Here is a 22,846-nt window from a genome sequence, read left to right on the forward strand (position 1 = left end):
ACAAAAGAGATTGATTACAGGAGAACAGAGGTGGCCAACTAGGCAACAGCAAATGTGTCAGACAGAACAAGAGGGGGGAACAGTTGCAAATAAACACAGCTGCACTTGGAGGTATTTTTTCTCTTCTGGTAAAAGTCTGATATCAGAAAATGCTGTTAAGAGCAAAAAAAATGAAATTCAGGAAAAGTAAGTGTTGCAGCATGTGGGGTAGTAATACTGTCTGAGCAAGCTGTGACAGCCCGTTAAACACCGCTGTCCAAACACATGATACAAAGACATTCAAAGCTGCTTGTAAAGATGGCATAAATTTGCTTGACGTGACCCAGCATATACCCAAACTCCTCACACATTTACTGGTTTCAGCATCCGAGCAATGCCTGTGAATGACAACTCAAACTGACACAGACAGCCAAAGAGTTCAAAACCACAAACAGGTTTATTATAAAAAGATGTCTTGGGTCTGTTATTACATGTTAGATGACTGCCGTTTGCTGCTAAGAACCAGTATCTTAAAAATATACAAGATTTAAAAAAAATAAAATAAAAAGGCAAAAAACTTTCATTTTGGATAAAAGATTAAAAAGTTACACAAAAATAAGACAAATACAACAAAAACAGAAATCAGTTTCTGAGGCGAGCTCTTCTGGATGTACGGGCGATGGGTGTTGTCACTTTAGGCGTCTCACTCTCTGCCATTAGAGCATCTGATAAGAAAACAGTAATAGGTTAAGAAAGACAAGTCGTCTCAAGCAGAAAAAGTGTTCCGACTGACTATAGTTTTGATTTGATCATGTTTTTCTGCATAGAAAAAATACCTCAACAAGCAACTTGAGTAGAAACATCCTCAGATTATGAATTAGTGCTGTCTTTATAAGCATCTAAGGAACAACAGTCCTAAATCTTAATCTGGTCTAATCCAAACACTGATCCTTGTAAAATCAATAATCAGTATTTTGTAAGTACAAGACATACAACATACAGGAAATTAAATTCTACACATTACACCATCAATTTAATAAATGTCAACAACTATTAAATCAACTGAAAGAAAGTAATAAATCACCTTATTTATCATTTAAGTAAAATTACCTTTCTGACAATTTCATCATTCAAGTAAATCCAGAAAACAGTCAAATTAATTGATATGCGATGAATCCATCTGTGTATTAATTTTATGTTACATTTTAAAAATATTACACAGAAAGATGTTAAACTCACCCTCTTCATCCTCCCCTTCATCACTACTAAAGGTGATCACCGGTTTCTTGGACTTGCGAGACTTCCGAGGCGTCATAAAACTGTCGTCACCATGGCTGGATGTTGAAGGCTTTGTTTGACCTGTGTTAGAGGTTGTAGATTTTAGGCATTTGCTAATTTTAATCACACCTCATTTACTTGTATCCACACATTTACATTGAGCAGAATCCTCTGAACGACAAAGCCAGGGAGTACTGACCTCTCTTGGTCCTTTGACGGCCCCGGGCGGGCAAAGGTGTACGCATGACGGTCTTCTCAGAGGGTCCTTCTTTTTGGGTTTCCTCGTCCATCTCAGGGCTTTCTACATTCTCCAGCCCACGTGTGTGTACTGCAGTCAGACGCTTTTCGAACTCATCTACCTGGGCCTGGTTAATTAAGTCATGATAAGTACACACAAAAAAATAATAATGGCAAAATACTCCAATTCTTTATATTCTTTATATTTTCATATGTTGTACCTTAAACTGGGGTTTAGCCCCACGGCGGAGCTTGGCAGTGATGGAGAGTAGAGGCTGGTAAACTCCGGGTTCAGTCAACTTGTCACTGTAACACTCCCAGCACTCCTGCAGCCTCTTAAAGCCACGCTCACACATCGACAGCAGAGACAGAGACATGGCCAAGTCACACCACTGACGCTCCGTCCTGAGGAGAGAAGTACAATGAGAGTCATTGGAATTAGGGACTAAACTAGATTTGAAACTATGTGAAGTGCATAGAAATTCAAGCTGCACAACAAAAAGCTCATTAGCTCATTACTCATGAGTATGGCTTTGCTCTGGCATTTGGAACAAATCTCATTTTCCAGGAACCTTTTGTATCTAAATTCACTTTGCCATTGTATAATATAAAATGCCCTTCCTGTGCGCGCTCGAGTACAGATGGAGTATGAGTCAGAGGCGGACTGAAGCCCAAGAGCGCCAATTGTTTGTCTACATTCCTCAGCTACATGGGAAGACAGTTTCCATGACAAAATGAGTGAAAAAGGCGATGTCACTGACTGAAGGTGACAGGTGAACTCAACTGTGAACTCTCTGTAATTGTCCATCTCTTTTCACCCACTAATTACCGCCCATCCACCCCCACATCTTGTACAAATGATACCCTGCAGTTTAGATGTGAGCCAGGAAACGGTACATTGTGGTAAAAAAGAAAAAGAAGAAAAATAAAAGATACAGGTCACAGGTGTGAAGATGGGAAATGGGAGGAGATATACTCACTTGGCAGTCCTGAAGCGCTGACACATTTTCTCTACCAGAGACTCAGTCTGTCTTTCTTTGGTGATGTAGGAGAACAGCTGCCTAAAAACAGATGCAAACAAAACAGCATCAACAAACTAATCACTTTGTCCAGAATCTATCTACACAGCATAGACAAATACAGCAAACACACAAAAAAAAAAGACACCGAGCGACACTCACTTCATGATAATGTTGAAGTCATCTGAGCTCATGCCCCTCTCTGGATCAGACAGGCGACTGATGATGTCTGGTAGAAGGTTATAGATGGCATTGTCCTAATGGGTGACACCAGTGAGTACAATTAAAAAACCTTCCCAATTATTCCCCCCTACAGTGAGACTTCTGTATGGGTGTGTGTGTACCTTGGTGGCCAATTCATTGAAGAAGTTCAGTGCGAGGCTGGCGATGTGTGGCTCAGGGTCAATTAGCAGCACAGCCACCTCGCTGACTTGTCCTTTGACCTTGAGCACATCCTTAAGTACCAGCTGGGTAAGAACTGTCACAGCTGTCTGCCTCACTGATGGAATCTCATCACTGAGCCTGAAAGGGGGAGAAGAGGCTGTTAACTTACTGACAAGATCATTTTCTTCCCCTTTGGTGCCAAGACAAAGAGATTGTAGTCTCCTTATTGTCCGAGTTTAACTTGTCAGCATACTAAACTTTGCTAATCAGCAGTACACAACTTGACAGAAAGGACATTCATTTCAACAGGTATTTGATCAAACCAAAATAAAACAGTCTGTGTACACAACTTGACAGAAAGGACATTCATTTCAACAGGTATTTGATCAAACCAAAATAAAACAGTCTGTGTTAAATTCTTGTTCGATTTCTATTCAGCTTTATTGTGGCTATGGACATTTAATATTACACACAATTTGAATCAAATCTATTAGTAGATTTAGTAGTAGTAGAAGGATTCTCAACAACATTCTGAAAGGGAAAAATTCCATTCCATTCAAAACCACACATGAACCTCTTGTTGCCCTTGAAGAAAAGTCAGCAAAACAAAGATTATTCACCCTTATTGATAATAATAACAACAATAACAACAATAATAATAATAATAATAATAATATTTTACATATTGCACCAACGTGAGGAAACAAAAGGTGACCACAAAGGATTTGTCCTCTTGGGAACACAATTAAATGCCTGACAGACCAATACATCCATTCCATTAAACACTATGTAAATATGTCAACTAAAAATCCCTGAAAAGAGTGGATGCAAAATACCTTGCCTGGTGCTGTCATTTCCCCATCCTAAACAAAAAGGCTCTCTACAAGGGTAAAATTAGCCAGAACATTAGTGAAACCAAATAACTGTCATTGCCTCAGCTGTGGACAATGGGACTGGACAGGCTGTGGCAGTACAATCTGATTGCATTCCGACAACAATTTAGATTTGGCCTCATCCAAAAACACAGAACAAAAGAAACTCATTACCCATTTCTAACGTATGCCAGAGAGCAGGACTCCTGGCAAAGGATCAGACACGTGTGCATGGCATACATCATATACCACTGCAGGGGCTTACAACAGTAAGGGACAGGGTAATTAATTTTTAATGCTCTTATCAGTAAGCTCCAGGACAGCGGCCTTGAGAAAAGTGAGGTATTTGTGAGCAGGAGACAATTAAGAAGCAGTCTGAAATGCTTATCAGGTAAGAACACTATGAGGGCAACAACACATTATGAAAAGAACAGAATGTTTTACACACCCAAAACACCTCAATGAAAGCGTTATCAGGCATTCCAATTAAAACTGCACTTCATCAAAAGAAACGTCAGCTTCTGCCTTGACTATAGGGAACTAGTGTAACTTTGTGCAGGAGAAACACATAGAAACCATTAAGTGTTATTAAAATGAAAGTGTACCTACAAGCATAAACGCTTGCAAAACCTTTGACTTCAAACAAAATTATTCCCTTCTGCTCATTCAACCGCTCTATGTAATTACGACACACTAGTCATTGGTCCTAGTCACAGCCTGTAACACACTAGAAATTAAGTTGTTCGTTGTCTAAAAGTGCCCTTGTCTTGTTCGGGCTAAGACTCCTCCCCAGTTCACCAGAGGGAGGGTTTATACAAGCCATGAAATGCTGGCCAGTTCCCATGGCAACTGCAGAGGTCAGGATACAAGGAAGATATCACAGTTGTACCATCATAGATCATCTCAAAGTTTGCTTCTCTCCATTAAAAAGTCGTGATGGAAAGAGTAAACTTTTTCCATCATGTGGCTCAGTGGAGCATTGTGACAGCAGCAACACTTCACTGGCTGAAAGAACAACACGCTCAGACATGGTGACGGCGGTGGTGGGTTCTGGATGTCGATGGCTCAAGTGTACAAGCATAAGGGAAATGTTGGCTGAGATTAAACATCATTTACAGTCCACCCACTCAACTCCTCCATCAGCTTGGGCACAAAAAAAACCAACAAAATCTATGGATATTATGATAATGTGGACCTAATTAAAAGAACATCAATTAGTGTACGGTAATAATAATAATCATGATCCCTGTTGAACTGTGCCCTTAATATTATTTGCGTTTATTGATGTTGGGCAAACTGAATTTGTGAAACTGACAAACCACCTGTGATACTGAGCGTGTTCAATAAAAGCCCTCCCGCTCAGCTGTGTCTGATTGCAGGCAGTTCATGAGCATGGAGAAGAGCACCTTCTTTCTTTTCCCTCCGTTTAAGTTCGGTGCTGATCTGGGTTCGACAAATTTATTCAACATTCAGGACTGATCAATTTAATGACATTACCTGGCATAGAGATTCTGTGTCCAGGGCTCCAAAATGTTTGGGAAACGAACAGTAAGGTCTCCAAGGGCAATTACTGCATTAGCTCTGACAACTGGAAGAGAAGCGCGCTCCAGCACGGTAAACATGAGACGGATGTTCTCCTCACACACAGATGGGCTGGCAAAAAGCAAAAAAAAAAAAACTCACATTATTATCCCAACAATTAAATAAAGTAATTAGCAGTCATACAAAGCCAAATAATCTGGAAGTTATCTTGATTATGTGTTTTTATGGCACATAAAATGTCATAAAACTTCCAGATTTCCAGCCACTATGTCACACAGCTTAAGATGTTGTAATTATTGGATCAGGTCAAACAAAAGAACAAACGCAGAAAAAGATTTAAATATCCTGAAACGTAGCAATTCACCCTTTCTAAAATAGAATCAGTCAATCTGCGGGCATTTTACTTCATAAACTAAAATGGTGAAATGATTTAGTGTTGACCAACCAACTGCTTAAATCAGATATGAGGGCAGTGTGTTTACCTTATCATCATGTACTGAGAGAGTGCCAGACAGGCAGCAGTGGTGAGCTGTGGGTGGGAGTAACGTCCTGGGGAGCTGCAGACTTTCACCAGCAGGGGAAGAAATGCACATAGCAAGTTCTCCTCTAAGAGAAAGATGAGTGTGAGGAGACCATGTTAAAAAAATATATGAAAATACAGTGCAAGCATAATCCATGTGATTGTAATGGGTGGTAGGAGAGGGTGTTTAGGCCTTAGACACAATCTTTTTATTTTTTTGTTCTGAAAACATTTTCCGTAAACACTGCATCATTTTAAGAAATGCCTTCATAGACACGGAACCCCCAAAATGACATAACACTACAGTACATATGCCAGGCATGTATGTAACACTGCCACAGAAATACACCAAAAACCAAGACAACATGTAGCATATGTACAAACCTTTTTTTCCCAAATAAATCTTTATTTGAATAAGTATATATCACTAGTATGTAAACAATCACAGAAAGAGAGGCAGATTGAACCATGCCAGGAGACATAATGGAGGAAAAAAATTAACATTAAGTGAGTAAAACAAGCAATCTCAAAACACAATAATAAGAAACAATGAGGAAGATGGCAACAGCAAATGCAAGAGCACGGTTTCCTATTGATTGTATACAGAACAATGCAAGGATGGCGTTTTGAGATTTTTTCACTCTGGGACCCATGCCGGTTATACAGGGCCATTAAATACTGCTTGGGAGAGTAAAGCAAAGGACAAGAGGTTTTTATTACCAGCAAGTAATTCGGTCTCGCAGATCTTTCTGATGAGTTCAGCCTCTGTATCTTCAGCAGAAGCACCCATCAATCCAAGCTCCTCCTCCATGGCACTCTCATTGGCTGCTTGCTGTTGAAAAAAAATGTCCTTTCAAAACCACTTTCTTCTCCAATATTTCTTCTTTGGATAATCTTGGACAGATCTCATTGACTGGTCTCATTTAGGAACTACCGTTGGTTTAGATTACTTAATAACTCGTACCAGCAGCTGAGAAGAAGGATTGCTGTTATGCTGTGATTGTGGCTAATGACTGTAAAAATAATTAAATGTCTTTTAATTTACAATTTTGTTAATTTGAAGACTACTTTTAACACACTAGCCATACTAGCTCACAAAGTTTAATAAGAGTAAATGGACAACATGGACATTTTAGTATTTTGAGTAACAAAAACAACTTTAAAAGGGGCTGTACAGAATGTCAATGCAGATAGATTGCCATACACTTTGGCGACTGGTAGGGCCCCCAGAGTCCCAAATATCAGTATTAAAATGGTTAAAAAGTTGATTTTGCATAATATGTCCCCTTTAAGTAATCGATGGATGAGATGGAACATTGATGAGAAATATCCCTCAATTATATAATGGTAGAGTAAATTGTGAAAATCAAATTGCAAGTCAAAACAGAATTTTGTTTTATGCCACTCAACGTCTCATTTAATTTGAAGAAAAAACATTTAAAAAGGTTTCTAATTCTAATTAGGGTGACATTGATCTTTTTGTTCTTTTTGTTCCAATTATGAGCCATCACTCATCTTTTTGTTCATTAATCTAATACATAATGATTATTATTGGGGAAATGCACTGCCAACCGACATTAACAAGACAGAATAGACATGTATCCAGCAGCCTCCTCACCTTGGCTTTGCTGGATGGGCCTTTCTCTTTCTCCTCCCTCTCTTCTGTCTCTCCTCTTCTCCTCCGCAGCTCTGCACTCACACTGCGCTCAAGGTGGGACACCTGCCAGAAGGCCACACAGCCACACAGAGCCAACAGCTGGGCCAGACACACACAGTTCACTGCAGAAACAGGGACGAGCAGACACATGGTTAAGAGAAAATGCCTAGTCCGATTATATATTACACTACAAATATCCACTTTAGAAGGAGACACGTGGGAACTCACCTTGTTCACTGGACTCTTGAGATCCATCTTGCGTTTGGTCAGGATCTTTGTTAACTTCCCCACCTTCAGCAATTTGATCCAACAAGAGGCGAGCACTGCGCTGGAGCAGCCGTGAGCACAGCTGATCAGGGGATTCAGCTAGGAAGTAGATGAGACGAACAGCCTGTTCCATGAAGCTCTGCCAGTAAGGGTCTTTCATCACCACACCTGGAATAAATACCAACAATTTCAAGAAGACATGAGTGGCAAAGACAAACACTAGGAACATTCTTACTTGGCACATTTATCTGCATTTACCGTCAGCAATGGCCTGGGTGAGGCAGCTGAAGAGCTGATGGTCCTGGGGCAATCTGAATGGAGCACCTTTTGATTGCTGGTGGAAATATTGAAATGCATGATATTGAATTTGCATTACAGTGTTGTATTTAGAGGTTCTTTGTTAAGGATATATTTCATAATGAATGCCATAAGAACTAGTAGTACATTTTTGTGGCTATTGATATAAATTATGTTTCAGATCTTTTATATACTTAAACCTTAATAACAGAAATTCAAAGAAACACATCCTGGAGGTACAGTGCTGTGTAAAACTCAAAAGTGAATTCAGGACAACTCTTAGAAGTTGATGAAACATACAAATTCCTTCAATATAAATTGAGTCTTACAATTTTTTTACTCTGTCACATTGACCCACTAATGTCAAGTCAACTTGGCCCTTTGATTAAGGTGAAATTTCCCATTTTCTTACCCTGACATGGTCAGTGATACTGCCGATGGTTATTACTGAGTCTCTGGCCAGAAGGAAGTCTTCAGTCACTTTTTCTCCAAGAGCGACGGAGCACAGAGTGTCCAGATTACTGAGAACCACCTCTCTCTCTGCCCTGATAGATTAATATACATACAAAACAGGCAATTTTACAAAACAGCATAAAGTTTGTACAAAATGTTAGAGTCCATAATGATCAAATGATTATGCAAAGTGAAGTATTAACATCTCTGCCCTGTATCACCCCGACTGCTGTGTGCTGGCCTTGCCAGTGCTAGGCTGCTGCCCAGATAATGCGTGTAGGAGGATGGGTTAGGAGAAGCACATAAGATTTAATATGTTCTGAATGTTGCTGGCTGGATGAGGAGAGGCAGCAGTGTGGGTGGACTGCAGATAGTCTCTGCTCTCTCCCTACAGTAGCGGCACTCTTTGAGGTAGATTGAGGGGGAACACATACACAGAAAATATTTATTTTTTTTTTCAGTGATATGTGCTGGCAAGGAGCCTAGTTATGGTCGTGACTTTGATTACAATGAAGAGGAGCTGAGGCTGAGCTTGTAGTCTGACTAACGAGAGGATTTGCTGAATGTCAAGTAGCTGAGGCAGGACCAAAAGGAAAATGCCTTTGAGTGGTGAGAAATATTGTAGATTTTCCATAAAAACAATCAACTTTCAACACTTTGACTGAACTAAAAAGATTTTATCTTACCAATAGTATAGTAATAATACAAACAGTCCCATTTATTTTAATATACAATACGAAATTAAGTTTATGACGACATGTTATCTCAAATTCCACCTTACACCTGTACTAACAAAAAAAAAAAAAACTGAAGGTAATGTTTAAGGTGTGAAATTCTGATCAATATTACTTCTGATTGAAGAACAAAGTCCAATTTGCTGAAAATGTACAATCTCTACAAACTATAACCATAATATGCAAATGTATGACATATTTTCCTGTATAGTTGCCTCATGATTTGTACAGGTATGTATACATTTTTTGTCAAAAATGTTCTCAACCACAGTATGACATAATTATAAACAGCACCTGCTATGTTTCTATTTACAAATACTGCAGCACAATTTCTATTTATCCTACAAATTGGCACACTTATTTCGGTTGTTTACACCTACTCTTCTCCACTGTGACAAATATATCAAATCACAATGTGAACAAAAACACATAATGTGGACTTCCTAGTTTCCTTAAAACAAATCAAAGTGCCAGGAGAAAAACGGTAGTTAAATGATTCACATTTGGCAACATTTTCTTTCCAGGGATGGATCACATGGGGCTGCCTATTAAGGCCGCATTAGCAAATTATATGGAGATGATTAGCCAGTCAAATGCAAGAAAAGCCAAACCCTTACATTTACTTCACCCCAAATTGCTCCTGACGGCAGTGAATGGGTGCGACATGCGATTAAGATTGTTGCAGTACTGATTTTCTTCTTCCAGCAAAGATTTGTCAAATAAATCAAAAGACATATATGAAAGGCCAAGCAGACATGACATAACCAGAGCACACATAAGCAATTTCTCTCCCTTGTTCTGTGATCCGCTCCTTTGGCCACACATAAAACTGCAGGCCCGCAGAAAAAAGGGAAGGGAGAGAAAGAAAAAAAATTATTAAATGACTCCTGTGTTCTATGGAGCATACTCACGAAGTAAATTAAACTGCTAGTTCAGCCCTGTGTGATAGAAAATCCTCAAAACAAAAAACAAATTTGAAAATCGATAAATCAGTGATTTTAAAAAAAAATGAATAGAAGCTCTGATATTTCAGCTTCTTAAAAAGGTGAATATTTAGTTTCTTTGCTTCATTTAACAAAACATTATAAATGGAATATAAGACATTTGAGAAAATTTTGAAGTCTGGGGAACACCATTAACATTTCTAATTTTCTGGACCAAAAAATTAATTTATTTATTATTTATTGGCATCCACAAATACAATTATAAAATTGAGAGATTAATCAATTATGGAAATAATTTTCATTTTCTGACTGAATATAAATGTGTAGGTGATACTAGTAAAACTAGAAAAGCACTATATAAATACAGACTATTTACATTAATTTCTTAAGATATTCAAAGTTTTCTGGGTCTTACCGTGCAGCCATACCCAGCAGTAACACTGCTGCTCGTCTGTGTAGACCAGAAGTCTCTCGTTTCCCAGTAAACCTTTCCCACAAGACCTGCACAACAGTGGACTGGAGATTGCTGCCACTGCCGAAGAACTCCTGTACCTACAGAGATAATTTTAGCACAAATACAGTATGCATTTTATCACTGTTGCAAATGTGTTCTCAAATATTCCAGATAACCGTTTAAATTAACCATCAAAAATAGAAATGCGCCATGAGAGAATAATAACATAGTTACTCACTATCTCCTCAAGACATTGGATTGTTCCCAGTGATGCATCCACCATTAGCTCTGAAAGACTGTCCACTAGAGTCTGGGCTTTCATCCTAATATAAACATCAACATGAAAATATATTTCTGCAAGCATAACAATATCATTTTAACCACTAATTTTCATATAATTTGACACATGTATTAGATATTAACTGGAATCTAGAAGATAGTGGCAACTGAATTACCTAGAACCTAAAATATACAATAACATAGAAATACATTTTATGAGATTATATATAGTTAACAGGCATATGTTAGCACATTAGGGGCTGAAAATGATGTGCATTTGCTTTTCCCATGCTGTCAGGTATGTTTTACAAACCTGACGTTGTCTCCCTGAGGGTTCAGAAAAAGGCGTCTGTAGGCTTGAACAACAGCATCTTTAATGGCAGTGTCAGTTGACCAGACGAGTGGCAACATCTTCCTCACTCCACTGACAGAGTTGGCAACACCGAACTCGCACACTGTCACGCAGAACTGCACAGCCTCCTGAACCACTACAAACACAAAAACCTTCGTTGTACTACTACAATACCCTCATTATAACATAAATTCAAACACTATATGATTGGGCTGCACAATTAGGAAATCATGCGATATCGTTGATGAATATTGCGATTAACGATATCACTTGTGATAATTAATGAATACAAATACGTGTTTGTTTTACATTTGCTATATTTATAATTCATCTCATTGTTTAATGTATAAAAAAAATGTAATTCAATTTCATTTCAAGCTATAGGAATAATGCAGAGAAGTGATGGAGAACACACAGCAATACAACAGGTGCTTCCCCAAACAAGTCCAATGAAGAGTGGAAAACAGTAAGCCTGTTGATATTAATGATAGTGTGAAAGTTAAGATGTGACGCGTGGTGTACAGGGGTGCGCTGCTCGTCATTCACAGCGGGAGGGTGCCACTGTTGACTGAATGTGGGGGAAACATTTATCACAGTTTAAGCTGTCTTTTGCCATATGTATATTGCGATGATGATAGATTTATGGTATATTGTGCAGCCCTACTATATGAACAAGTTTGGTTGTGTGACTGTACTGGCTGCTACCTGATGCGGTTTTCAAATAGAGCATGGTGTTGATAACAGAAATTGCTCTCTCCACTTGTAAAGCAAAAGTTTCTGTATCTTTCAGGTATTGCACCAACATCTCCTGCTTCTTCAGCTCCCCATCCTCCCCCTCTTTCTCCCCCTCTTTCTGTGGGGTAGGCGGCATATTCTGGCTGAGCTCAGCGGCATCATCATCATCATCAGAGCCTGAGGACATTAAAAGGCAGAATAATGTTAAGACTTCGACTTCAGAAGAAATCATACAAGACTTGAATGGAGTGTGACAGTCCAACTGCTGCAAAGTGTTGGTGTAGGTTCTGTGTTGAACTCAAGTCTTTTAAAGTAATGAAATAAATTAGGGATGACGCAGCTGGTTTGAGAAGTATTCTATACTTTGAATACACTCTAGTTAAGACAATTATTGACTAACGAAATGAAATGGAAAGATAATGTAAAATGAACTTCCTCCAAAGAACTGATTCCTAAAGGTTTTCATTTTTGCTCTTAATAAAATGTAACAGTTGAGAGCACTCTACATGAGTAGCTGATAAAGGGAGTGCAGTCTTTACCTTTGAAAATAAGAGCCAGTGTTTCCATTAGAGTCTCAGGGGTGAGAGTGGACAGAGAGGCAAACATCTCAGATTCAGGGAAGCAGCTGTGAGCTTTTACACAAAGACGCACAGCATTCCTGCAGAGTTTGAACACAGAGAAAATAATGTAAATCCATTTTATGATTAATTGACAGTATAGTGGAAAATATTCTTCTCTTAAGTCAGCTCTTACCCAGATCGATCGTGGTCATTGACTTACCTGTATTTGTTGACACGGAGGTACTGGGCAATCATCACTGCAGTAGCCCTGTCGTCTTCTGCCTCTTTTTCTTCTTCTGCTTCTCCGCCGTCCTCTTCTTCCTGCTGCACCTTCTCCGTATCACTTTGTGGTTCCAGCTCTGTACTGACTGTGATGAGCAGCTCAGGTTCCATAGCGGCCCAAAGCTCAGATGCTTTAATCACTGCCACTGCCAGGAGAGAATGGAAAGTTTGCCACTGAATGTTTTTATTAACTACACAAGGTTGTGTTTCATCTTAAGATGATAATAAATGTGACTGAAACACCAGACAATTTGAAACAAAGGACTAGCAGGAGATCAAAATTGATTGATCTATCCAGGAATGGATACGAGAAGGATGCACATTTGCTCAATTGAACAAAATGCAAACTTAAAGCAAAAGCTGGTATGTCATAATAGACAATATGCAAATATGCAGTGTAAGTGGATTTCTGAACATGGCCCTCAGATTACCAAAGAGGAAACTCATGGCAAACTGAACAGCAAAGAGAGCAGGGTGAACTTCTTGCCTTTTATAAATTCACATGCATGCACACGCACACACTCTGTCAGCACTATCCCAAGAATTGCCCCACTGTGACTGTTGAGGAATAATTTGGGTCAAGCTAGTTCACTGTAGGCAGGCCCTTACAGCAGAGCAGAAATCCTCCTCTGCACTGCCAAGATTACCTGCCAGTCAAGGCAAAGAAGAACCCAGCTCTCAGTCAGTGAGCTCGTATTCGCCTTGGTCTCATCATTGGGCAAAATGACAGTTTGACATAAGAATAAATGACTTTAACACGGTTTGTACACACCTGGTGCTTTCCCCTCTAGTTTCTCTTTCATCTCTCGGAATTTAGTTGTCTCTTTCTCCAGCGGTTTCTTTAGATCGGCACTGCTCAACTAAAAGACACACATTTCTGTGAGATAGTGAAACTTGACAACGTCCAATAGTTACATTTTGAATCATATTGATTTACCTTGCAGCTGTATGGATTGTGTGCAATGAAGGCTGCCAACAACTGGATAGCACTCTTCACAGCATTTATAGATTTGTCCATTAGTCGCCCAACAGCAAGCTCCATCACCTCACTATACCTGCACAAAGGCAGTGCCTAAACACATAAAGGACAGTTTTTGTTACCAGATTGGAACTTAATTTCATGCTTTTACAATTATACACAAGTATAATGAACACACCTTGCTGTTGACGATTCGTGTATACACTTGCAACACACGTGCCCTAACATGGGAGTGTGTGTCATGCAGATGTTCCTGAAGAGTGTCAAAGAATCTGTCACGGTCAGCTTTACTAGATTCATCAAGGCTGTCGCCACACAGGACACGGACAAGGGTCTCTCCCAGCACTTCACAAACTGCAACACGCATTGTATGGCTCTGGAAAACAGAGTGTTTTAGAGAAATTATCAAATTAATGTCAGTGAAATACTAATTTCTTCCACAGTTGTGAAGTCCTACATGAAAGAGTGACGCATTACAGCATTTTCATGGAAACATCAAAGCAAGAATCTACCCTCAGATTACCAAAGACAGAACTCACAGCTAACTGAACAGTAAATGGGAGCAGCGTTAACTTCTTGCCTTTTTAAACATGTGTGCACACTGTCGGCATCATCCCAGCAATTAGTCCACAATGACTGTTGAGGAATAATTTGGGTCAAGCCAGTTCACTGTAGGCAGGCCCTTACAGCAGAGCAAAAATCCTCCTCTGCACTGCCAAGATTACCTGCCAGTCAAGGCAAAGAAGAACCCCGCTCCCAGTCAGTGAGCTCATATTCGCCTTGGTCTCATCATTGGATAAACTGAGAGCTGAACAATTAAATTGGGGTTTTATTTTACAATAACATATTCTGCCAGAGAACTCATTGCACAGCAGCCATTATGGCTGGTCACAGTCAGAAAGATCACAGGTATGTAATTTAAATGAATGGTGGTTTAGTTTAATGTCCTCAATCCAGGAGCATATGCTGGTTCACTGTCACACTGCCCATACTTGCGTGAACTGTAAAGCACCATCATTAATGTGATGCTAAAATGCCCAGTTTAATACAATAATAGACTGGTCAGAATGACCCAAAGAATATCATAGGCACTGGGAATCAGCCTCTCTCAAACAGACTTTGTGTCTACATCCAACCCAACAATTGCAGGAAGAAAGTGTTCAGGTGTGCAGTACCTCTCCTTCTAGATGAGTAATGAGCAGGCTGATTGTGGGGATCATTAAATCGGGGACCAGGGCTCCAAGCTCTGACAGGAAGGAAGCAAAGGCTTTGACCCCAGACCCCTCCCTGGCAAGCTCCTCACCAGACTTCTGACCGATCTCCCTGTAAGAAGGTTGAAAAAAAAACCTACATTAATTTCTACACAACCTGATGTCAAAACACAAAAATATTTACTATAATCATAGTGTGCACATAAACAAGATGGTCTGACCTTATCACTTCTCCTATGATAGTCCTGACTCCATATTCTGTGCTCCACACAGACACTGCCTGAGCAAAAACAGATGCCAAATGCTCAAAGTGCTGTAGTAACTGGATCACCTTTACACTTGCACCTGTGGGGGTTCAGAGAAAGTACTCAATGAAATTTTACATAAATAAAATTATTATTTTCCCTCAATTACAAATCTTAATGATAGGATAAGCATGCTTGTGAGAGGCTTACCAAGGAGGTGATTGTACTTCTTGATCAACACACCCAGTAAGTGGATTATACTTTCCCTGGTGGGTTTGTTCTTGACATGACTGATGGTTGGGTTCTCAAGTAGTTTGTAACAACAGCAGGTCACACAGCTTTGGGAACAATGGCACAAAACAAAAATGCATTCATGTTGCGGTGTGATACATTTGGAATTAAACATGATGCACACAAGAGTTTCAGACCTAATTATGGTTCCAGCCAAGTTATTTCCATTGTCAATTTGTTGATTAATCAAATAGTTGTTTGGTCTGTAAAATGTTGATCTGTGTTTCCCAAACATAAAAATGATAACTTTCTCAAACATCTTAGTTTTGTCCACAAAGAAAAATAATAATAATAATAATTTAATTGTTATGTGGAGCAAAGAAACCAGTTGACACGGAGGTGTCAATTAACCATTGCAGCCCTTCACTTAATAACTACAGACTGAAGTTGAAGGATTGCTCCAGGTTGAAAGGGTATGGTAGTGAAAATAAAGCTAGTTTCATAAATGCTAGAAGAAAGTGGGAAACCACAATTAAGACAGCTAAGACTGATACTGTATTAATGCTCAGAGATCCCCATATAGCACAGAGTACCTGATGAACTCTTCCTCCACCAGGGAGAGGTTCCAGAGGGAGCGGATATCCAGCTGGAGGAGCTGGATAAGGGCCTGCAGAACTTTCTCTCTCTCTGAATCCCACTGCAGCAGTCCCTCTCCACCAGCTTTACCTTTTTTACCACCCTGTTTAAAGAATAAATACTTGATTATTCATCATTCATACAATCAGTTTACCATGAATAGTACACTAGGAAAATCCCTGCGATAACAAATATTAAAAAAAAAAAGTACAATATATGCCCTCAGATTACCAAAGACTAGTTCATACATGCCAAACCAACGAGACTGCAGTTCTTGCCTGCTGATACACATACATTCATATAACTTACACACAAAAATTAACAAACATGCATACATTGTTTGTCATCTCGTATCTATCCCACCCCACAGCTCTGGGGGGAGGCAGAAGATGTAGAAGGTGACATATTACTGTGGGTGGGCCCTTACAGCAGTGCAATAAAACTCCACCACACCACCAAGACTACCCATCTAACAGCAGGCTAGAGACTGCAATCTCCTGGTCTGACAGGATCATTACATTTGCCATGATTTCATCAATGGGCATTTACAGCAGCTGGACAAACAATGTGGCTGTCATAGCCATGCAGTGGTGTATTTCTGAACATTTCTTATCCATCAGTGTGATTATTAATCATACCTTCCCAGGTGCTGTGACAAAACTCTGCCTGCATGAGTAACACTCAAGGGTCTCTGTGAGCTTGCAGAGCAGGAAGACACTCATTTTTAATGCATTAAGTTTCTCTTTGCGCTCTTCAGCTGTGAGGGACGCGGTGATAAGGACTGCTGGCAGGGACCCTGCCAGGCCACTAACCACTGAAAAGAAACCATTAAATACATGTTCAGAGAACTTCAAGGTTGTATTTCAGTCAGTTTAAACACAGCAACACAAGAAAGGCTTAACCTTGTATTAGTATTTCCAGAGTATCCTCCTTAACACCCAGCTCCACTGAGTTACAGTGCCTAAAAAGGAAAGACAGTGGATTTGAGTTTGCACAGATATTATTAGAACTCACTAAAGCAAGCTATATGATCCACACTTACTGTAGCACACTGTAGCCAGTATCAAAGTGTTCCAGTATACACAGAGGCCCCTGACTCCGCAATGCAGCCTTAAATTCTATATGAAGGAAATTAATATCTTAAGCCCCATTACCTTTAATGAAAATATTTCACTATGAAAATACCCAAAGCTAAAAACTTACAGATTCAAATTTATATTTATCAACCTTTATACTTACTATTGATACTGGATGGCAGCTGCTTTGGGGATACCACATCCTGAACAACATACTGGTTGATTCCACCAGTCTTAACCAGGTCTCCTAAACACACAGGTAAAAAGAAATCCCACGACATCCCTGCTTCAAGAAAAACACAACGTAATGATTAGTATACTTAAACAGTATAATAAAGAAGGTACATAAAATATCAAAATACAATGTATTGTCGGGAGACAAGTATTCTAGATTCGTGATTTGCTAACGCTTTTTTCTTAGAAATAACGTTGGTCATACAAGCCATAGCAGACTTTTACCAGCTACAGTGAGAAACATGGTGGGAAACTAAAATGGACGTGTTGTTTTGACCCATATGAACAGTAGACGACAAAAGTTGGCAAACACGTAGTTTTAAACAATGACCGCAACAAGCACATCAATACCTAATTTTGTCTGGAACACTATTTCAACACGAACTTTTCACGAGCTGTAATTTCTCCGTTAAGTTTAACAACTCGTATAACTCTATAATAACCAAACACTACTATGGCTTTGTTGTTGTGAATTAGCTAGCCTAACAAGCTAACGGCTATTGCAAGCAAAGTTAACAGGCCAACTAGCTAATGCTAATTATAGAGCCACCATACCGTGTGTAACGAGTGTTCAAGTAGCTTGTTGGGGGAAAGGCTGCTGCTGGAGACGGTTAACAACTCATACTTAACGAAATTCCTGATAACTCTCACCTCTGTTGCTCGCAGTACTGTTAGTGACAATATCAGCCAGTAACTGCCGTGAAGCCTGCTCTGCTCTGCTCTGCGTTCACCGCCACTGAACGTTCAGATTTAAATTTGCTCCGACATCGCGCCAAAGGGACGGAGCTAAGACGTCACTTTAAAGCGCCTGTGTTTACCAGGAGTGGTACAACAGCACCATCTACTGGAAAACCAACAAACAGCAGCAAAGATGTAGTAATGCATTTAAAACGTCGACCTCGATTTAAATTAATTACAAAACAAAGTACACATAGGCAGTTTTTGAGGTAGTAGCTGTATTCAAATGATTGACAACAAAATCAACCCCTCTGTCCTGTACCAATGTTTCAGCTACAGAAATACTTTTCACAAAATGTTTTACTTTCTATACAGCACTCAATCAAATGTTAAAATGAAATGGTTTAACTTACTACCACAGATGACTAACACTGTCACGATGCAGCATTAGTTGTCATATTCTTTTGCCTTCATTACACTAAAAAAATAAAACTGTTCCAAGGCTAAGCACAAGAAACTAACCATACAACAAAGCAAAAACATACCCATGGCAAATCTGCCTTTAGAGAAAATGCTTAAAGTTTGTGGTCATATATGTAGATACAGTATAGAGTATCATGGAAATGTAAACTGTTAAACCATTAGGGTCAGTTGTAGTGTTCACTATTTATCTGTGTTTAAAAAATAAAAAAAAAATCAAATCACACACACACAAACCATAAGAGCACCAAAACAAACAAAACAAAGAAAAAAAATTGTTAACACAAAAAGTTTATCAATATTTAAATATAACTGTAACCACTTGGCTCCCTCACACTCTGCATCAGACCAAGGCAAATTACATATTATAAACCAAAAGAAAAAGCACCAAACGTTAAGAAATGAGAAACCAAATGTTTGAGTAACTTAAAAAGAAATATTCTTCTCATTTTCCAACTGTTCTATGTCCACATTTGGTCAGCACCAGGGAACCAAGGCTTTTTATTTTCTCTTTCTGTCTTGGGAGCATCTTGGACAATACCTGCATAATATATAGAAAGATTGGGTTAGGTGATTGATTCTTTTTTATCTCCTGCACAGTTAAAATAAAAACACTGCATTACAGCTTGCATTGTGGATTCAGTCTCATTGTCATACCATTTTCCTCTTGGTTTTGTCGTCAGGCCCACGCACGCAAAATGGAACCACTCAATGGAGCACTACAGAGAAAAAAAAATAAATAACACACTGTTACTTGTCCTGCATTTGGAGACAAAACAGCATTATCTATATTACATTACACACATTATCAGAACAAACAAAATTAATCCTTTTACACTATATATTTTTTTAAATAGGACTCCTAAACCTCTAAATTCCAGCACGTAGGAAATATATTTAAGGATATTTAAGGATGAATGTCCACTGTGTATATAATTATTGATATATAACATTATTATGATTTCAATTTATTGCGATTATCCTGCCAATGTCAAGACTGTGCCATAAAAGTAACCTGACCTTTACGTGATATGAGAATTATACGTGATATGGGAATTATACGTAATGTTTATGTTATTTAAACAAATACAGCAATAAAATAAAATTATGTCTTCTTTGGGCAGGCTGATAAAGGTCACTAGAAATTAGGAATATTTACAAGTAACTACCCAATAACATTTTGTACAAATATAAACATGTTATTTTGAGGATACCTAAAATATACTAATTGTCTCTAAATATTGCCTTATAACGTTTTTTTTTGTGTTTTTATTTTATGACACAATTTCTTTGCATGTATTTTTGTGGATTCTGTATTTAGAATTGCAATAAGCAATGGCATTTGCACATGCAAGTCTCGACTGCAACACAAAACCAAACTCACATCCGTGTTGTCACAGCCGATCATCTCGCCGTAGGACACTTGATGACACAGACAGTATGTAGGTTCGTTGGGGTCCACTGGCATGTCCAGCACATCAGATGGATGCACATTCCCAAAGTTAGCGGAAGGGTTGTTGAATTCTCCTCTGGGGATGCACCAAACATATTCAAATGAGTGTACATTCATAAAACAAACTAGGAATTACTATTAACTGCAAACCTGAAAAGTAAACACAACTTACGGCTGAAGAAGTTTTACTTTCTTCTGTGCACTTTTGGGACTACCATCTTCATCTGAACTCTTCACTTTAGACCTTGTTTTAGCTGACTTCTTTTCCTTCTGTCTGGAATCTCCTGAAAATAACACAACCGCAAGTGACAAATATAACTAAGAACGGATTTACAAAGTTTCCCATGTCACTACAGAAAAATAATGGAAACACACCTTTTTTTCCCTTACTGGAGGTGGAATCATAGTCTGTGCTCTCAATCTGCTTTTCCTTCAAGTCGGCCTCAAAACGTGCAAGGTCTGTGTCAAGACGTCTAATGTGCTTGTCAACCTGGACAAAAAATAGAACTTTACCAGACTGTGGTGCAGCATGGATCATCTCACTTCAGCATTGTGAGGCTATATATTGTTTTTCTACTAATACCTTCAACAAATGTTAATAAAAATGTTCCTATGTTCATAGATAACATACTAACCATTTCATAGGTCTGCATGGCCAGTTGAACCTTATCATCTCCAAACTCTTTGCATTTGCTGTAAGACTGCTGAATCTGCCTCAGTATCGACAGCTTTTGTTCAGAGGAAAGAGTCCGAGCATTGGCTGTGTATTCTTTCGCCAGAGAGTCTATCTGTCCTTTTAGATCTGAGAAAAAGAGACAAAGAGTAAAAATTGTAAAACAACAACCAAATGTTTACATATACATAAATCAAATACAGTGTGGATATATGCTTCTTTTCCTTCTAGTTTAACAAACACATGCAATCATTTTATTTATGTCTGTAAAAATACAAGTAAAGGATAACGGGTAAACGGATTTACACGCAGAATGTACCACAATAAGTGTATTATTTTTATTGTTCATCATTATTCATAATTCATTAAGACATATTCTGCATTTAGTTTAGTTAGTACTATAGTATATAGTACTAAACAAATATAGTACTATATTTGTATATTTTACTCAACTACATTGCTTAAATAAATTGCTTACTTTTATTCCGATACATTTTCCACCTGTAACTTTGTTACACTGTTACTTTTAGGAAATAAGGGTGAAATTTGGAAGCCCAATGATGCTGGGACCACTGACCTATGTTTGGGACAGACAATCAAGATTGGGGAAGCTAGACTGAAGTCACTGGTTAAACCTGAGCAAATGAAAAAGGCATAACCATGGATACATTTCCCATCAAACCTAGGCATTTCAGATATTAGCAAACAGTGGGTTCTCTGGTATGGGAAAAATTGATTTTGTGTTTTAAATCTTTCAGGCTTTAAAGACCATCTCTTTTACCTCCATTCTCAGGTTAAGGTCATGAAATACCATCATAATTCTCACGTTAAATTGTACCTCACTACTAAGGTGCACCGAATACCAAATTACTTTTCATACTCAAATATGAGATATTTTAAGACTTTTAAAACTCAATAAGTACTCTAATTAGCGATTTTAGCTTCTTTCTGGTTCCATACAGAATGTGTACTTATTCTCAGCAGAAGTTTTTCAGTACTACAAACACCAGAACTTTGCAATGAAGTAATGTTTACTTCATCACCATGATATGGCATTAATGTGGAATAAATTTAAAGAAGATCAAGCAAATAACTGTTTTATTGGAAATATTTTAAATGTCCAATAAGATGAACTCATCTAGTATTTCTCAAAAAGATTAAAGTTAAGATAGTCAAAAAAATAAACTTCATATTGTGCAGCATGAACATTAAACTTTCATGGTGTGACCAACAAATAGAATCCCTCAGAAACCAAAGCATAATAAATAATAAATCCTGTTTTTTGCCAAGGTTTAACATGGTACCACATATTAGATCTGTTGTAAAACATCCCTTTATTTCTGATTTCTTTGTCTCACCCTCTGTGCGTTGATCTAAGTCTCTCATCAGATTGAAGTTTCTCTGCAGCTCGAAAGGCAGGTTTTCAATACCTGGTGAATGAAAGAAACAAACAAAGTGTTTAATCCCGTTTTCAGCGAGATCGAGAGGAAATGATCACGAAAGCAGGATAGCTAGCTTATTCTAGTGTGTGGAGTGATGACCAGCTCACTATTCAAATAGCGACTAAATTAGCTTTACCAAATTGGCTATGGCAGTAAATTAGAGGTACAGAGGCAGCTAATTTTCAGCGACACGTTAATAGAAACCAAATACATATTAAATGGTGAGTGAGTGTGACGAATCTACCCCTTCCATCGCTACAGTGCGACGCTTATTTCAGCAATTAGACTGAGCCTAAAACCGCCGACCGTCAGGAAACAGTTGCAGCGCCTTTTCTCATACTGCTGGATACACTATTAGCTACAATACAAGACTAAACACAACACATAAAAGAGCTAATGACGTAGAGATGTTTCCCCAACACGTTTAAATCACGTTTAACAGCTTACTGTCCAAGTAATGCTCCAAATACATCCCCGCCGCCATCTTGGAAAATGTAAACACCACAGCTTCCTGTCCGGAATGGACCAACGTGACTGGAGGTTCCCACTGAATTTACTTCTGCAAAACTCTGTGGCACTAGTTCATTTAAGTAGTAATACAAGTGATTAAAAATGTGTGTGTGTGTATAATATATACATTATATGTATATGACAGTACACCTT

At 38.6% G+C, this 22,846-nt stretch overlaps 2 protein-coding genes and 3 non-coding genes across 7 annotated transcripts; all 5 read right to left on the reverse strand.

Annotated features, from left to right (window-relative positions):
* Positions 1-417: 417 nt before the first annotated feature.
* ncapd2 (non-SMC condensin I complex, subunit D2) lies at positions 418-18,227 on the reverse strand. 3 transcript variants are annotated; one of them, XM_044033897.1, is made up of 32 exons: positions 18,109-18,227; positions 17,387-17,506; positions 17,190-17,265; positions 17,050-17,108; positions 16,786-16,961; positions 16,105-16,250; positions 15,491-15,618; positions 15,257-15,380; positions 15,000-15,147; positions 14,003-14,200; positions 13,783-13,917; positions 13,618-13,705; positions 12,784-12,991; positions 12,543-12,661; positions 11,974-12,180; positions 11,230-11,404; positions 10,876-10,960; positions 10,599-10,735; positions 8,465-8,597; positions 8,014-8,089; positions 7,717-7,923; positions 7,450-7,610; positions 6,552-6,663; positions 5,794-5,917; positions 5,267-5,422; positions 2,858-3,035; positions 2,676-2,770; positions 2,475-2,555; positions 1,716-1,899; positions 1,457-1,622; positions 1,219-1,338; positions 418-704 (listed from the first exon to the last, which is right to left on the reverse strand). In XM_044033897.1, exons 2-32 carry the CDS (start codon positions 17,502-17,504, stop codon positions 622-624), a joined length of 4,203 nt encoding a protein of 1,400 aa, XP_043889832.1. In that variant the 5' UTR covers positions 17,505-17,506; positions 18,109-18,227; the 3' UTR covers positions 418-621. The 3 variants fall into 3 exon arrangements, with proteins under 3 accessions (XP_043889832.1, XP_043889833.1, XP_043889834.1); XM_044033898.1 differs by having other exon boundaries at positions 17,387-17,509; XM_044033899.1 differs by lacking the exon at positions 18,109-18,227 and adding an exon at positions 18,013-18,093.
* On the reverse strand, positions 13,263-13,565 carry LOC122775319. The gene has a single exon (XR_006361093.1). It is a non-coding gene; the product is annotated as a small nucleolar RNA U85 (small nucleolar RNA).
* Positions 14,334-14,622, reverse strand: LOC122775320. The gene has a single exon (XR_006361094.1). It is a non-coding gene; the product is annotated as a small nucleolar RNA U85 (small nucleolar RNA).
* On the reverse strand, positions 16,365-16,690 carry LOC122775318. Its single transcript, XR_006361092.1, has one exon. It is a non-coding gene; the product is annotated as a small nucleolar RNA U85 (small nucleolar RNA).
* A 169-nt stretch (positions 18,228-18,396) lies between the features above and the next one.
* ing4 (inhibitor of growth family, member 4) lies at positions 18,397-22,709 on the reverse strand. Its single transcript, XM_044033900.1, has 8 exons — positions 22,631-22,709; positions 22,100-22,171; positions 20,704-20,870; positions 20,444-20,558; positions 20,241-20,352; positions 20,000-20,144; positions 19,273-19,334; positions 18,397-19,156 (listed from the first exon to the last, which is right to left on the reverse strand). Exons 1-8 carry the CDS (start codon positions 22,665-22,667, stop codon positions 19,117-19,119), a joined length of 750 nt encoding a protein of 249 aa, XP_043889835.1. The 5' UTR covers positions 22,668-22,709; the 3' UTR covers positions 18,397-19,116.
* Between the last annotated feature and the right edge of the window lie 137 nt (positions 22,710-22,846).

This window comes from Solea senegalensis, linkage group LG9 (genome assembly GCF_019176455.1).
Source record: "Solea senegalensis isolate Sse05_10M linkage group LG9, IFAPA_SoseM_1, whole genome shotgun sequence".
NCBI classification, from domain to species: Eukaryota; Metazoa; Chordata; class Actinopteri; order Pleuronectiformes; family Soleidae; genus Solea; species Solea senegalensis.

Excerpts from the sequence above, each read along its gene's own strand:
- ing4 (XM_044033900.1), bottom strand. The coding sequence starts at position 22,667 with ATGGCGGCGGGGATGTATTTGGAGCATTACTTGGACA. Across the intron at positions 20,353-20,443 it reads CTCCAGTAAGGGAAAAAAAG|GAGATTCCAGACAGAAGGAA; the intron begins GTGTGTTTCCAT and ends TGTTATTTTCAG. Across the intron at positions 19,335-19,999 it reads TCGGCTGTGACAACACGGAT|TGCTCCATTGAGTGGTTCCA; the intron begins GTGAGTTTGGTT and ends TTTTCTCTGTAG.
- ncapd2 (XM_044033897.1), bottom strand. The coding sequence starts at position 17,504 with ATGTCGTGGGATTTCTTTTTACCTGTGTGTTTAGGAGACCTGGTTAAG. Across the intron at positions 12,662-12,783 it reads CTCCGTGTCAACAAATACAG|GAATGCTGTGCGTCTTTGTG; the intron begins GTAAGTCAATGA and ends CAAACTCTGCAG. Across the intron at positions 1,623-1,715 it reads GGGCTAAACCCCAGTTTAAG|GCCCAGGTAGATGAGTTCGA; the intron begins GTACAACATATG and ends TTAATTAACCAG.